A 16,624-nucleotide genomic window follows, 5' to 3' on the forward strand; every position below is an offset into this window, starting at 1 on the left:
AAGGTTTTATGCATAACTCACGCTAGTCTTTGCAAGAATCATTTCAAGTGTCCAAACCAGCCGATCAGGTGCGATCATATGGATATATCGTAAGTGGTCACGGGATAGTAAAATAGGTGTATATACTTACATAGGCAATGCAGAGGTACAGTAGGTAGTGCAGTCAACTCACAGCAAGAAGGTCGCTGGTTCGAGCCTCGGCTGGGTCAGTTGGCGTTTCTGTGTGGAGTTTGCATGTTCTCCCTGCATTCGCGTGGGTTTACTCAGGGTGTTCCGGTTTCCCCTTATAGTCCAAAGACATGCGGTACAGGAATTGGGTAGGCTAAATTGTTCGCAGTGTATGAGTGTGAATGAGTGTGTGTGGATGTTTCCCAGATGAGTTGCAGCTGGAAGGGCATCTGCTGCGTAAAAATGTGCTATATAAGTTGCTGGTTCATTCCGCTGTGGCGACCCCCGATTTAATAAAGCCGAAAAGAAAATGAATGAATGAATATTTACATATTTACTAAAAGTAAAGTCAAATTAGACGCATAATTTGAATAAGCAAGTAAGCCCTGAAATAATCAGGAATATCAGAGTACATTTAATATCTTTCTAAACAATGATTACAAACAAGTCCTGTTAATAAATTTGATGTCATTTAATTAAATTAATCAATTTAATTCACTGTAAGCTTAACAAATAAGTCGACCCCCTGATCACCAATGTATAATTCCCACCCTGTTTAAAGGCATTTGGAAAGTATCAAGTTAAACGTTATTAAAATTATGAGAGCTATATTAATATTTAGATGTATATTTTTTACATATTTTTTTAAAAATCCTTTAAAAAATGATGTGCTCTTTAAGTAGGCGTGAACTGTGTCCACTATAACCACGCCTTTCGGACCTGCCATTGGTTAGCACATGACGTACATTCTTTAGTGACGTCAAAAGTACGCTCCGTCTCCTGTTTGTGGAAGATGTTATGAAAACCGTGCTCTCGCAAAGATGTAGTTTACAAAATGCCTGCTGTTCATTTCCCTGTTTTCGGCTACTGAAGGATTGCAGCAGGAGCTGTAGTTGACGGTATGTTGGTTTAATGCCAATATTTATTCATTTATAAAGTGTTTTCAGCTGTTTTGCATGATGTTACCGCATTACCAGTACTGGTACAGGGAGCCATAATTGAGGCGAAATCTCAGTAAGTATCTGAAATATAAACACGCAAATTGTTTTTATTTTAATGTTGTCAACCACTGTGTTCGTCTTTATTCTTAGTTGTGTTGTTGTCTATTCAGTACTTGTCTGTCTGTCTGTCTGTCTGTCTGTCTGTCTAACACCTCACAAATCTTTTTTTTTAATTCAGATTTTAATATGAAGCTATACAATATTATATTTGTGCATAAACATTCGATTAGTCAGTAGTGAAGCCAAATCTGGAGCTTATCTGACAAAATAACTTACAATAACGGTCCAAAAACGAAAACACCCAAATTTATATGGTATAGATAAAAATTATTAAATACAAAATTAAAAAAAGAGGAAAAATCAAGAGAAACAAAAAAATGTAAATATATATGTTTTAATTTTGTAGGTTGTCATTTTTTAACAATATTTTGCTTGAATTCCATTGTATTATCTTTCTATTTCTAGATATGTTTGGTGACTAAAATATAAATATATCTGTTCAATAAATCTATTGTGTTTAAATGCACCAACATAAATATACAGTTGAAGACAGAATTATTAGAATTATTATTATTATTTTATTCATCTAATGATGTTTAACAGAGCAAGGAAATGTTCACAGTATGTCTGATAATATTTTTCTTCTGGAAAAAGTCTTATTCGTTTTATTTTGGCTAGAATAAAAGCAGATTTAAAAAAAAACAAAACATTTTAAGGTCAAAATTATTTGCCCCTTTAAGCTATATTTCTTTCCGATAGTCTTCAGAACAAACCATCGTTGTACAATAATTTGCCTAACTACCATAACCTGCCTGGTTATCCTATTTAACCTAGTTTAAGCTGTAAAGAAGTGTCTTAAAAAATGTCTAGTCAAATATAATTGACTGTCATCATGGCAAAAATAAAATAAATCGGTTATTAGAAATGATTTATTAAAACTATTATGTTTAGAAATGTGTTGAAAAAAATCCTCTCTCTGTTAAACAGAAATTGGGGGAAAATAAACAGGGGGGCTATAATTCACTGGTTCCAATAATTCTGACAGCAGCTTTATATAATCTTCTTACTAAAGCATCAGATATTTTTCTCATTTATAATTATTTTACAAGTATATATCATCTATACATATGAAGAGTTTAGATGCAGAAACCTCTAAATATCTTTTGATATTGGCTTTCATTTTTCTCAGACTCCTGTGTTAATGCTTTGTGACTTTACTGTTATAGTTTAATAGCTGATATCTTGCTTTTATTCAGTTGCTGTTTATTTGTGTCTAAACTGTGTCTAAACTGTTACTTGTTAAGCTGTATTTGTTTTTTTATTAATAAAGCTGAACTGCATATATGATTAATTATCTATAAAGATCTAATGTGAAGTGTTTGGCTTTAATCTTTTGATGTTTTTATTTCTGTCCCCAGGCCTCATGAGTGTGATTCAGCTAGTCTTCAGGCTCCTGTGTGTCCTGGACCTGCTCCTGGCCGTGTCTGCTTCTGGTCTTCATGGTCGTAACCGCACACTGAGCCATGAGTACTGTGTGCTGGGAGCTGGACCCGCAGGCCTCCAGATGGGATACTTTCTGTCCAGGAGCCAGAGAGATTATATTATTCTGGAGAGAAACGCAGGACCAGGCAGCTTCTTCAACATGTGTGTGCTATCTGAACGAGAACTTATGTGCTCTCAAATGTATCGAAATAATTAGTTATATTGTTTTTAGTAACATTGTGGCAACAACTTAAGAATTAATTCCCTTGATTTAGTAAATTGTGGTAACAATGTTTTAATGAGTTCTGAATTTAATAATTTATGATGTTTTTTTTTTCAAACAGATCTAGAATGATTCTTTCTAGACATTTAATTTAAGCTGTAAGCACAAATTTCTGCAGTCATTAAATTATTACATTTTTATCTAAACCTGGGACACAAATAATAAATTATGACCTTGAGAAAAACAAAGAAACAAATCCTTAATTTGTTGGCTCGCTGTAATGTAATTGTTTTTCCCACTTGGAATGTGCAGGGCTCTATTCAATACATTTTAATATGATATATGTAATGCGTCACATATTCTCAGATATATCTTTATTAAGTTTTTTCTTCATTTGATATTATATCTCAATGTAGTGTGCTACACAATTAAAATATTTAGCATTGTTACTATGATTTATAACGATTTAAAGTAATTCTGCCGAATCAAGTTAAGAGCTTTTTTTCATTTTCTTTTCAGATATCCTCGCCACAGAAAACTCATCAGCATTAACAAAATATACACAGGAAGGCGGAACAAGGAATTCAATCTGCGTCATGATTGGAACTCCCTGTTGAGTGACAGGCCTGACCTCCTGTTTCAGCGAATCAGCCGAAAGCTTTACCCGAGTGCTGATGACTTTCCACATTACCTCTCTTTGTTTGAGAAGGAACTGGGACTGAAGGTTAAATATGGCACTGATGTAGGGAGAATCAAAGCATCAGATTTTAATGGACACCAAGGCTACGTTCTGACTGATCAGAATGGTGTCAATTATCAGTGCAGGTATAGTAATGCATTCATGAATTTTAACATTTAACATTAAAAATGGGATCGAAAGTGGGTTTTAAATGATTTTAAATGCAGTTGAATATCATTTCAAAAGTTAGTTACATTTGGTTAATATTTTCATTAATTTGTTATATATATACTTATATATTATAAAATATGTTATATATATATATATATATATATATATATATATATATATATATATATATATATATATATATATATATATATATATATCAATCAGCCCCTTAACAATATTTCGTAAGGTAATTCCTGCTTTTTTTGTGCTCGTAGGGTCCTGTTAGTGTCAACTGGTCTTTGGGTTCCTCAGGAGGTAGATTTTCGTGGCTCTGACCTGGTGGAGGGTTATGAGTCAATTCCCACTGATCCGGAGGAGTTTAAAGACCAGGCAGTGTTAATCCTTGGCAAAGGAAACTCCGCTTTTGAGACGGCGCAAAGCATCTTGGGTAGAGCAAGCCGGATCCACTTGTATAGTCCAAGCCCAGTACGACTCGCATGGCAGACTCACTACGTTGGGGATCTCCGGTATTTAAAATTCAATAATTTCCTTTCATTCTATTGCAAACCCTGCCCATTTACTATGCCTGATAAGTGCATTTTATTTTATTTCTTTACATAATTCATAGATCAAAAGCAAATAAGGTTAAAAGCCTTTTAGATTAAAGGGTCAGTTCACAATTGTGAATTGACGTCAAGGTGAAAGATTTTGCTTCGATATGAATATCTCTGGTGGTCGAGAGAGCTTAATGCGCTGCAATTGAAGAAAACACATGGATTTACAAAAAACACCAGCAAATTAAGAAAAGATCTGCGTCAGTTTTACATTTTTCAGCACACGTGTTGCAAATTCTCACAACACAAACAAATTAAGAAACGAGCTGCATTTTGTCACAACACTTGCAAATATTCACGTAACACAATGGAAATGTTTCAAGGGGACCCAAAAACATGACGGACCCTGCTGAGATATTGATGCGTTATTATGCTGTGACTGTTGCTCAGTAAAGTTGTTGGTGGTCTTTTAAAGTTGAGATCATTTTGTTTATTTTTACATCCTGATTACACGATTCTGTTGTCTTTTGTAAATTATTAGCGTAATTGATGATTAACTGAAACGCTGTGCTATTAAAGTTTTATTGTGACAAGATGCTGTGCATTTCTTTAGAGGTTTGTGTTGTGAGAATTTGCAACATGTGTGCTGTCAAACTAATAAAGATCATTTCCTAATTTGCTGGTGTTTTAGAAATTGCAGCGCATTGCAAGCTCTCTCGGCCACCGTAAATATCAGATCATTTTAAATAGCTCTATTTGGAAAGATTTCAATACTTTAGATCAAATGAGATCAAGTCTTTTTCTATGCAGTGCATCATAAAATAAAATAAATAACAAGCATATAAATACAACAGAGCAAAAATAGCAACAGTGCTTTATAGTTTTTTAGGTAGTCTAACAGTATTGAAGTACAGAAATTGAACATTTAAATGTAAAATAACATGGCCATCATTGTATAAATAAGTTTTATAAGTAATATTTAATAAAATCTTTTAATCTTTGATAAATAATCTTATCCTGTGATGCGACTTTTGTAGATACACACATTGCGATATCAATACTCAAACGATATATTGTTCAGCACTGCTATTGACAGTAGACAGTAAACCATTTTTGCCCTTAAAAATTTGCCTGAAATTTGTTTATGTAAAAATCTAAGTTGAAATGAACCTTCTTGTTTTGTAGAGCAGTGAATAATGAACTATTAGACACCTACCAGCTGAAATCTCTGGACGGTTTAGTAGAGGGAAGACTGGAGGATATTGCCATTGTCCGTAGAGCAAAAGATAGAGGGAAGAGAAGAGCGGCAAAGAAAAGAAATTCAACTTCGACAAAGAGAAATGAGCCACTGTATTTAACTCTTACTGAACTTCTTGATGACCAGAATGATACCAACATTTCAAACGTCACTGGTCAAAATCTGCCTGGTTATCACACCGATAACTTCTCACTCAGACAGCCGTATGACCGAGTGATCCGCTGCCTGGGCTTCCGTTTCAACTTCTCCATTTTTGATGGGTAAGATCAATCTGTAAAATCCAAAAAACAAATAGAGTAAAGTATACGCACATTGACTAGATATTTTCATTAATTATCCAGATCTGCACGTCCACCCCAAAGCAGCGGTGCCCGAGGTCGGTTGCCAGGGGTAACAGCTTGGTATGAAGGCAGAGGAACACCTAACATGTTTGTGTTGGGTATAGCTGCCCACTCCAGAGACTACCGCATGTCTGCTGGTGGGTTTATTCACGGATTTCGCTACACCGGTAAGCATTTATTACTGTTCTTTCAACTATTGTGAACACAGATAGGATATTAGGGATGCGTTTTTTTTAAGTACAATGTGATCCTAGATTAAAGTTTGCATGGACTGAAAGCTACGACTGTTTTTTTTTTTTTTTTGTATTGGGACGCAGTTCCTTGAGAAACTAAATATTAAATGACAAAACAGTGGATGTGGCTTGTTTTTTGGATGTAGTAAAGTAGGCATTTTATTCAGAAAGATGGGGAAATGTGTTTTAGAAGAGTTATTACCTAACAGACACCTCCATCTCACCATTTCTGTTTGTTATTAAAACTGAGCGCTGGGAGGGGTGTGGTTAAGTGTGTTAGCCACGCCCATTACCTAAGACATACGAAATCTGAGAATTTAACTGGAAAAAAAACATGTTAATTTTAGATTAAGGTCAAACTTTATTTTTTTAATGACATGCACAGATGAATTGGTCACCACAAAACTGGCAATGTGAGCTAGCAAAATCATATGATTAGTTTTGATTTCATTTGTACTTTAACATCTATGTTGATCCTGGTATTTTTTTTTTTTGTTTGTAAATGTAATTCATACCTAAACCATACCCCTAAACCCAACCCGAACTTTATTTTCGAAATCAGAGGGAAATGGTAGTTGGATTGCAATCATGCACACGTACATAAACCTAACTGTAAGCCTAAACTTATAATAAACTGTACACTTATCCCTCAATTCTCATTCTCGGAATGTTGTTCCAGGATCAACATTGATGTCCAACTTGGTATCAATTAGTGATGCACAATATATCGATGGCCATATCGTTGTCGGCCGATAAATGCTATCTTTTTTTCTAAATAATTAGATTTTATTAGATTTTTCAAGAACAACCACAAAGAAAAGCATACACACAAAACACTCGACACTGTCCCTGACAATGAGCAAAACAACGACAACATCGTGTAGCGGGTGACAATAGAAAATAGAATAAAAAAATAAAAATAATTAATTAAACAAGTAAAATAAGTAAATTAAATCTCTGGAGAATCCACAGAGGTTGAGTGGCTGGTTTGTTCATCCAGATAGTCAAGAAATAAACACTAAAACATTTTTTCAATAGAGTCCTCAGAAATCTCAATGTAGGGGTGAAGATGACTTCCAATGCCGGAGAACAAGCCTTTTATCCACAATAAATGGTATTTTTAATGCTATCATTATCGAACTGATATCAAAATTAGACCGATATCTTTAAGCCGATATTGCACAGAACTGCCTGCCTTGTGCATGCGTGTGTCGAACTTGTTCAGACTTGTCCAGTTCACTATAAGGGAGCTTACCTCACATTGATTATTCCTTCAAAGTTTATCCTTTCTTCATGTGGTATTGCTGTGTGTAATAACTCAGTAAGTAACCATATTCCTTATCATTGTAGATATGTTTGATAGAGTGTCATTGGGTATTTTGGTTGAAATCGCCTCAGGAAATATATTACATTTAAACGTAATAGCAGCGATGCACACGTGCTGCTAAACAACTCGTTGGGTTGTTTGTAATCGAATATGATTATTTGTTCTTATAAACGAGTTGCTTGCCATGTGTTATTGATGGCGATTCAGTTTGATCTGCATATCAAATATTATAATGAGTGCACATTACTTTGGGTAGGTTATTCAGTTCACAAGATCAGTTCAAACCTTTATGAAGCTTTTAAAATAAACAGTTGTTCGCTGTATAAAAATATACCATTGTGAAATATTTATATCATTGGCTAAAATATTGGTCATTGGCCTCCAAATTTTAAGAGTTATCGGTTATCGATATTGGCCAAAAAATCCATATCGGTGGTGCATCCCTAATATCAATCACACTAACCTGTAAGTTCATTAGTGGACAAATAAATTATCAGTCAATATGGGTAAAAATAAAGCCATTTTATTTCACAGATAAATAAAATCCGTTAACCATATCCGATAAAGTGTGCTTGCTGGACGAGTAACTGATGGATATCCAAAATTTGTCCATTTTCCACATATAAGTGACTGCTGTTTTAAAACTGCATGGCGCTCATTGCGTCGTTCTGTACACTCTTTGAATTGGCCATGAAAAAGACTAATCGGTTATCGGTTATATGTATCAATTAAAATGTTTTATATCATTTATCCCTACTAAGATCCCTGTTATTTTAATTATGTGTTATAATAATTTTAATTATAGAGCAGTACTGAAGCTGTATTCTGTTTGTGCTTGGAGAACTTTTATGTTTGCAGTCCAATTTATGCGTTTAATGCACTGAAATATCTGAACTTCTATTTCTACACTGTGTTCAACTGTCCTAGCTATGATGGCTGTAATTGCAGAAATAATCATTTTATAAACATTTATTTATTTATTTATACTTAAACCTGCTGTGTTTGTCTTTTAGATGTATTTGGGGCGATTTGTTTTTAGTGAGTGAAATAGTGTCAGAAAGACTGGAAATGTTGCTTTAAATGGCACTTTAGAAGTAGGAGTATATAAAGTTCCTCTGTTTTGCTATTACAGTGCGGGCTGTTCATAAAATCCTGGAGCAGCGTTATCATAACATTGCATGGCCCACTACAAACATACCCATCAGTCAGCTGCAGTCCTGGATACTGAGGAGGGTGAATGAAGCTTCTGGAACGTACCAGATGTTTGGGGTTCTTGGGGACATTATTTTACTGCAAGGGTAAGAGGTGTTTCGAGGCATGGGGTTACAATATGTCATCCTAGGCTGTCAATTATTTAGCTAAAGAGATTTTAAATGTAAACTACTGTGCAAATGTTTAAGGGTGATTCATGACTTCATTTATTGAGATTAATTTATGAAATAACAGTAATATGTAATCATTTGCAATAGTCACATCGCAGGATATAAGGTTAAAGTCAGAATTATTAGCCCCCTTAAATTTATTTTTTCCCCCAAATGATCTTTACCAGAGCAAGGAAATTTTCACAGTATGTCTGATAATATTGTTTTCTTCTGCAGAAAGTCTTATTTGTTTTATTTTGGCTAGAACAAAAGCAGTTGTTTTTTTTTTTTACAATTTTTTTTAAAAGCCATTTTAGGGTCAAAATTATTGGCCCCTTTAAGCTATATTTTTTGAACAGTCTACAGAACAAACCATCGTTATGCAATAACTTGCCTAATTACCCTAACCTGCCTAGTTAACCAAATAACCTAGTTAAGCCTTTAAATGTCACTTAAAACTGTATAGAATTATCTTGAAAAATATCTAGTCAATTATTATTTACTGTCATTATGGCAAAGATAAAATGAATCTGTGATTAGAGATGAGTTATTAAAACTATGTTTAGAAATTTGTTGAAAAAATCTTCTCTCCGTTAAACAGAAACTGGGGGAAAAATTTATGGGGGTTTATAATTCTGACTTCAACTGTATATCTTTCCATATGTCCAGTGAACCCAAAAGTGGATTATTGATTATCAAAACTGTATCTGACTTTCAACATTGATTATATGCTAAACTAATTTCTCAAACATCTAATTAAATGTTTATCTTGTGGTTAAAGCCCTAGAGTTAACTATATAGAGTAAACTGTATTCTTTCTCTTTCTTGGCTCCGCAGGTCTCACTGTGAGTATCTGGAGGAGTTTCCTCTACAGGCCCTGCCCCAGCTGTCAGCTCTGTCTGGACGTTCCATCTCAGATCATGGTCTTCTGGTCTTGGTCATGCAGTATGGACTGAACCATACTGATACTCTTGGTCCGGGTCGGGCTGAGTCAGAATGGACCAAAGCCTGGAAGTCCAACTTCCTCCATCCGGTCTTGTACTACTACAAAACACTACCTACAGGTGAAAAGCTTCTCTGTGTTTGTTGGTTTTATATAGTCTAGAGAGCCAATAATTCTTGCACTAGGGTTAAACTACACATTATTGGGCTGAACAATATATTGTTTGAGCAACACTTAGCAAACAATTTTATGTTTAATAGACATCTAAATGTAGACAGCTTGGCTAAGACAAGACTAAACTTGGGCTGTCAGTGAAAATCTAATAGAGGTCTACGAATAGCTCAAAACTAGACTAGTGGTCATATAGACAGATTAGACTGACTTTACATGTGTAGTCATTCATTTCTGTCTATTTGACGACTAGTCTAGTTTTGGGCTCTTCTTAGACCTCTATTAGATTTTCACTGACAGCCCAAATTTAACCTTGCTTTAGCTAAAATGACTATGTTTAGACATCTATTAGACATCTGTTAAACACAAAAAGTGCTTGGTGGGCAATATCACAATGTGTGTATCCGCAACGGTCACATCACAGGATTAGATTATTTATTAAAGATATTATTAAATATTTTAATTATTTATACAATGATGACCATGTTACTTTTGATTGTTTAGTTTCTGTACTTAAATACTGTTAGACCACCCATAAAGCACTGTTTATTTCACTTTTATTTTTGCTCTGTTGAATTTATATATGCTTGTAAGGTATTGTAATTTATTTAGATGTACTGTATAGAAAGAGATTGATCATACCTGTTGATCAAAATGAATATAATCTTTCCAAATAGAGCTATTTATATCAACTGTATATTGTGATATATCAATATAATGTTAACAGATGTAGTCAGAATTTTAAGTCCCGCTGAATTATTAGGCCCCTTGTTTGTTTTTCCCCCTCAATTTCTGTTTAATGGAGAGTTTTATTTAGTACATTTCTTAACATGATAGTTTTAATAACACATTTCTATTAACTGATTAATCTTTGCTATTATGACAGTAAATAATATTTGACTAGATCTTTTTCTAGACACTTCTAAACAGCTTAAAGTGACATTTAAAGGCTTAACTAGGTTAATTTGGTTAACTAGACAGATTGAGGTAATTAGGCAAGTTATTGTATAATGATAGTTTGTTCTGTAGATTATCGAGAAAAAAAAATCTAGCTGAAAGGGGCCAATAATATTGACCTTAAAATGGTGTTTAAAGATTTTAAATCTGCTTTTATTCTTGCCAAAATAAAACAAATAAGACTTTCTCTAGAAGAAAAAATATAATCAGACATACTGTGAAAATTTCTTTGCTCTGTTGAACATCATTTGAAAAATATTTTAAAACGAAAACAAAAATCAAAGGGGGGCTAATAATTCTGACTTCAACTGTTTATTGCTGGAAAACTAAATATTTTATTGTCAGATTTTTCCAATAACATGCAGCCCTAACATGTTTCAGACTTTTTTTGGTGTGATCTGTTGTGCTGTTTTGTAAACTAACTTTGGGGTTTAGGACACAAGAATTGATTGTTTTATCTTGTCTAGTGTGTCATAATGGACATTGACTGATGCTGTTTCTGGACATCAGAACAAATATTCAATATTCAAAGATCTTGTATAGTCTGAACTCTGTGTCTTATGTAGTTTAAGGTTTAAATGATTAGCCATTTGGAAAAAATTAGTTCCTCTTAAAATATTTTCCAGCTGCTGTTCAATGGAGAGATTATTTTCGACAATATTTTTAGTAACTTATTTCTTTTTTTCTTTGACACAATGATAGTGCTTAATATTTTACAATTTAATATGAATAATATTTGCTATATAATATTAACAATATGATATTGACTTGATTTAATTTCATTCAGAAGAAAAAATACTGTGAATTTCATTGCACTGGGAAATATTTTATTGATAATTAATTTCACAGGATGACTAATAATCTAGACCTTAACTATATATGAAAGGGTATGTGACTGGCAAATTCTGCTGATCATAGTATTAAAAACAGCATGCTTTTATGTTTATATAGATAAAGATATGAGGCAGCGTCCAGTTGGCTGGCCACTACCAAGACCCGAGGCTGTTCATCACATGGTGGAGGACTTCCTGACTGAATGGGATCAACCGATATCTCACAGCCAACCTCTCAGACGCTTCCTGGAGCACTGCCTAAAGACTGACCTTCGGGCCTTTTATGCTGGTCAGTACATCCTGTACACAAATGTTCCTCGGAGAGTTTGGGAGAACATGACTAAAGGTTGGGGTCAATAAGGGTCTTTTTCCCCAGTGCAAATCCTCATTTTACCTAGTGTCAAAGTTCACTAAACACACGCAATAAAACAATGTGTCAAACATTTTTAAGCAGTATTAGGCTATGTTTACACTGCAGGCAAATGTGGTCCGAATCATTGTGAACAGCCCAAACCATGTGCAATCTGATCTTTTCAATTCTGATTTGTGCCACTTTCATATGCAATATTAAATCAGATACAGATCTAATGTTTTGTTATCTGACCGCAGTGTGAATGGTCATGCTGGAATTCATGTGATTTCGATCGACAAACATCATTATTCTGTACTGGTATGTGCTCCAGACACCTTGATGAGTTTTGACCTGAAACAGCCTATGCTGTTTATAACAAATTAGTAGAAGGCTAGGTAATCAGACTCTGCCAAACAATATCATTTTTAACACCAGACAAGATTCCTGCAGTTCAGTCTGTTGCTCCTCATCAACCATTGATGAGTTCACTACACATGGTGGTCAGTGAGATGATCACTGCAGTTTTCATTAATAACAAATCATCACAAAACACGTATTTTAGGTTTCAAACACTGAAATGCACATTAGTACTAGAAAAACGATCATTTAGAGTTCATAAAAAAAACACAGCTGTTGTTTATTGAAAAGTCAATAATTATCTTAAACATAGTCTGACAACAGGCTTTATTGACTTCATACAGTATACTCATTGTGTGCATAATTAGACATTTTGTGCTGTGTGTAGTTGTACTTTTGTGCATACAGGTCAGTTTAGGACCATAATCTGTTCATATGACTGATGATCTGATATTGACTACATTTATAACAACAGTGTGAACAGCCATGCAAAAAATCTAATCTGAGAAAAAAAAATCAGATTTGAGAACTAAGCCTCGCAGTGTGAATGTAGCCTTAATGTTTTTAGCATTAATATTAATACAATATTTCTTGAGCTTGAAATTCGAGTGATTTTTGAAGAATGACATTTTTGTGTTTTTATTTTGTGTTTATTTAAATCCCCATTAGTGGCTATCTTTTACTGGTGTACAACAAATAAAATGACACATTTACATGAAATCATCATCAAAACCAATACCAAAAATGTCTATAAATAAAATAAAAATAGAAACAAAAAAACACTACTAAAAAAGGACAAATATACATTAAACCATAACTACTGTAAACAGTATGTCACAAAAGTGTGTACACACTTTACACTGACTACTATTCATTGTGTCAGAGTCATTTCTGAATAGTTGTCCTATGAAAAGATATAAATAAATATTTGTAGAAGTAGAAGGGATGTACTCACTTTTGTGACATACTATATATATCATCTACATAACTATATATCATCATATGACATTGAAGGCTGGAGTAATGATGGAATGATGCTAAAAATGCAGGAGTTAACTGTTATATTTTCAAATATAATATATAAATATAATCATAAAGAAAACCGACAGTATTCCTGTTTACTGTATTTTCAGGATCATGGCCTCAACCTCAAACTTTAGTAATTATACAGAATGTATCGTAGTATTCAGAAGAATAACGTCATGCTAAATTTAATCACTTGTTATTTACTTTTTCTCAGAATCCTGCTTCCTTCTGTCCCTCACCAGTCGTAATCCACCCCTCTTCTGCCGTCAAGGGTACTTGAGAAAGCAAGGCATCATGGGGAACCGTCACCTATGGCAACATGCCCGTGAGGCAGGACTCATGGAAGATGCTGCACTCAGTGAAGACGCATCAGTTCCTGAGTACCTGAATCACGCTGGCGCTGCAGTCATTTCAACAGTGAACTTTGACCTTTGAGGGACATTACATGAACGGTACCAAAGACTCAACACATTCTAGATTGTCTGCCTCTCACTCTTCATGAAATGTATGTACAGTATGTCACAAAAGTGAGTACACCCCTACAATTTCTGCAAATATTTATTCATATCTTTTCATAGGACAACACTGCAGAAATGACTCTTTGACACAATGAATAGTAGTCAGTGTAAAGTGTTTATAGCAGTGTCAATTTATTGTCCTCTCAAAATAACTATAAATACAGCCAATAAGAGCTGAACCCCTGGCAACAAAAGTGAAAATGTGAAAATCAAGTAGTAATTTTTCTTTCCCTGTGTCATGTAACTCATTAGTGTTACACTGTCTCAGGTATCCACAGATAGCAGGTGGGTTAAATTGGGTATTGCTGCAGAGATTGAAGATATGGGAGGTCAGCCTGTCAGTGCTCAGACCGTACGCCGCACACTGCATCAAATTAGTCTGCATGGTTGTGGTCCTAGAAGGAAGCCTCTTCTAAGAAAGCTGTCGCCCCACAGCAAGAAGGTCACTGGGTCGCTGGTTCGAACCTCGGCTCAGTTGGCGCTTCTGTGTGGAGTTTGCATGTTCTCCCTGCCTTTGCGTAGGTTTCTTCCGGGTGCTCCGGTTTCCCCCACAGTCCAAAGACGTGGTACAGGTGAATTGGGTAGGCTAAATTGTCCGCAGTGTATGAGTGTGTGTGTGAATGTGTGTGTGGATGTTTCCCAGAGATGGATTGCGGCTGGAATCCAACTGCTGCGTAAAAACTTGCTGGATAAGTTGGCGGTTCATTCCGCTGTGGCGACCCCGGATTAATAAAGGGACTAAGCCGACAAGAAAATGAATGAATGAATGAATGAATGAATGTCCTGTTGTCTCAGACCAAGATAAACCCGTTGGGTTCAGATGGTGTCAAGTGTGTGTGGCGGCAACCAGGTGAAGAGTACAAAGACAAGTGTGTCTTGTCTACCATTAAACATGGTGGTGAGAGTGTCATGTTCTGGGGCTGCATGAGGTCTGCTGGCATTGAGAAGCTACATTTCATTGAGAGAATCATGAATTCTAACATGTACTGTGACATACTGAAGCAGTTCTCTCAGGAAACTGGACTGTTCCAGCATGATAATAACCCCAAACACACCTCCAGGATGACCATTGGCTTGCCAATGAGCCTCAGGGTAGTGATGGACTGGCCAAGCATGTCTCCAGACAGAAACCCCATAGAACACCTCTGGGGCATCCTGAAAAGGAAGGTGGAGTAGCACAAGGTGTCAAATGTCCACCACCTCCATGATGTTGTGTTTGAGGAGTGGAAGAGAATTTCAGTGGCAACATGTGAAGCTCTGGTCAACGCCATGCCCAAAAGAATTAAAACCATGCTGGAAAATGATGGTGGCCACACAAAATATTGACATTTCACATTTTCACTTAGGGGTGTACTCACTTTTGTTGCCAGGGGTTCAGCTATTATTGGTTGTATTTATAGTTATTTTGAGAGGACAATAAATTGACACTGCTATACACACTTTACACTGACTACTATTCATTGAGGTAAAGAGTCATTTCTGAAGTGTTGTCCTATGAAAAGATATAATAAATTTTTTGCAGTAATGGGAGGGGTGGACTCATTTTTGTGACATACTGTTCATTTTATAGAAACGTCCCACATCCAGCATGATCAGACATAATAAGTATTGCTTGCCATAGGTTTTATAAGCCAAATTTAGCAGCGTTTTATATGAGATGATTTTGGTGTTCTAATATAATGCTTAACTTATTTTTTATACTATTGTTAAAGGTTAAACAGGAAAGTATTTTCATGGGTCGACACGCATGAACATTTATTTATAATAACAATAAACACATTCTGTCTCAAAATAATTCATTTCTGAATTTGTGTTTTTGCCTTTACCTTTTATGGTAGAATATATGATGATGACGATGACGATGATGATGATGATGATGATGATGATGATGATATTTTTTTATTGCAAGAATAGTGTGTCAGCAGGGTCTTAAAAAGTATTAAAGGTTTATAAATCAATTATGAGATAATGAAGGCCCTTAAAAAGGTATTACAAAGTCTTAATCAAATTTTTATGAGGTCTTGAATTTAGTTCAAGCATTGTCCAAAGTGTTTTACTCCAAAAAAGCATAAATATATTAATTTTAATATTAACAGTGGCATGCTTGACCCATGTGATTGGTTCAGGCCAGGGTGCATCTGGCCAAGCTCCGATGTCATGGGGTGATGTCATGTAATTTGCGACAAATGCGGGAAGGTGATGTGACGCTCTCCACATGTAGCGAAACAGGCGGCTAAATGGTCAAATGAAAGTTTGCGTACCACTGGATGGAGAAAGACGAGTTTCTTTTAAGCTCTGTTTCTTCCGAGCTTATCTGAGTTCTATTGCTTGGTTGTGCTCCATTGATTTATTTAACTAAAACTGTTTATTAAGTTAAAAGTTTTATACTGAAGAGAGCTTGAAGTAGCGATGAGGTCTTAAAATATTCTGAGAAGGTCTTTAAAAAGTCTTAAAAAGGTTTTAAAATGACCTTTAGGATTCCTGCATATACCGTGAATAAAACCCATTTACTAATGCAGATAATAGTAAACATTGCTCTGATTCAGAAACATTGTATTTTTTTACAGTATTGCCCTTTTCTTGCTATTGAAAAGACTGGGATATTGGATCGAGTTTTTAATGTAAGATGCGGTTTTTCATAATATTATTGAAAAACTATCATAGAAAAA

The 16,624-nt window shown here is 35.0% G+C and overlaps 2 protein-coding genes across 4 annotated transcripts in view; both read left to right on the top strand.

Annotated features, from left to right (window-relative positions):
• Positions 1 to 930: 930 nt before the first annotated feature.
• foxred2 (FAD-dependent oxidoreductase domain containing 2) lies at positions 931 to 15,750 on the top strand. Of its 3 annotated transcripts, none has more exons than XM_073943591.1 (10): positions 931 to 1,182; positions 2,588 to 2,813; positions 3,394 to 3,699; positions 4,000 to 4,251; positions 5,464 to 5,796; positions 5,878 to 6,044; positions 8,570 to 8,735; positions 9,636 to 9,862; positions 11,821 to 11,991; positions 13,652 to 15,750. In XM_073943591.1, exons 2-10 carry the CDS (start codon positions 2,593 to 2,595, stop codon positions 13,870 to 13,872), a joined length of 2,064 nt encoding a protein of 687 aa, XP_073799692.1. In that variant the 5' UTR covers positions 931 to 1,182; positions 2,588 to 2,592; the 3' UTR covers positions 13,873 to 15,750.
• The window catches only part of hmgxb4a (HMG box domain containing 4a), a 28,423-nt gene continuing 25,636 nt past the window's right edge, over positions 13,838 to 16,624 (top strand). Inside the window, exon 1 of the mRNA XM_073942032.1 lies at positions 13,838 to 13,889. The gene's annotated coding sequence lies outside the window, so the exon portion shown is untranslated. The remainder of the gene's footprint in view (positions 13,890 to 16,624) is intronic.

This window comes from Danio rerio, chromosome 3 (genome assembly GCF_049306965.1).
Source record: "Danio rerio strain Tuebingen ecotype United States chromosome 3, GRCz12tu, whole genome shotgun sequence".
NCBI lineage: Eukaryota > Metazoa > Chordata > Actinopteri > Cypriniformes > Danionidae > Danio > Danio rerio.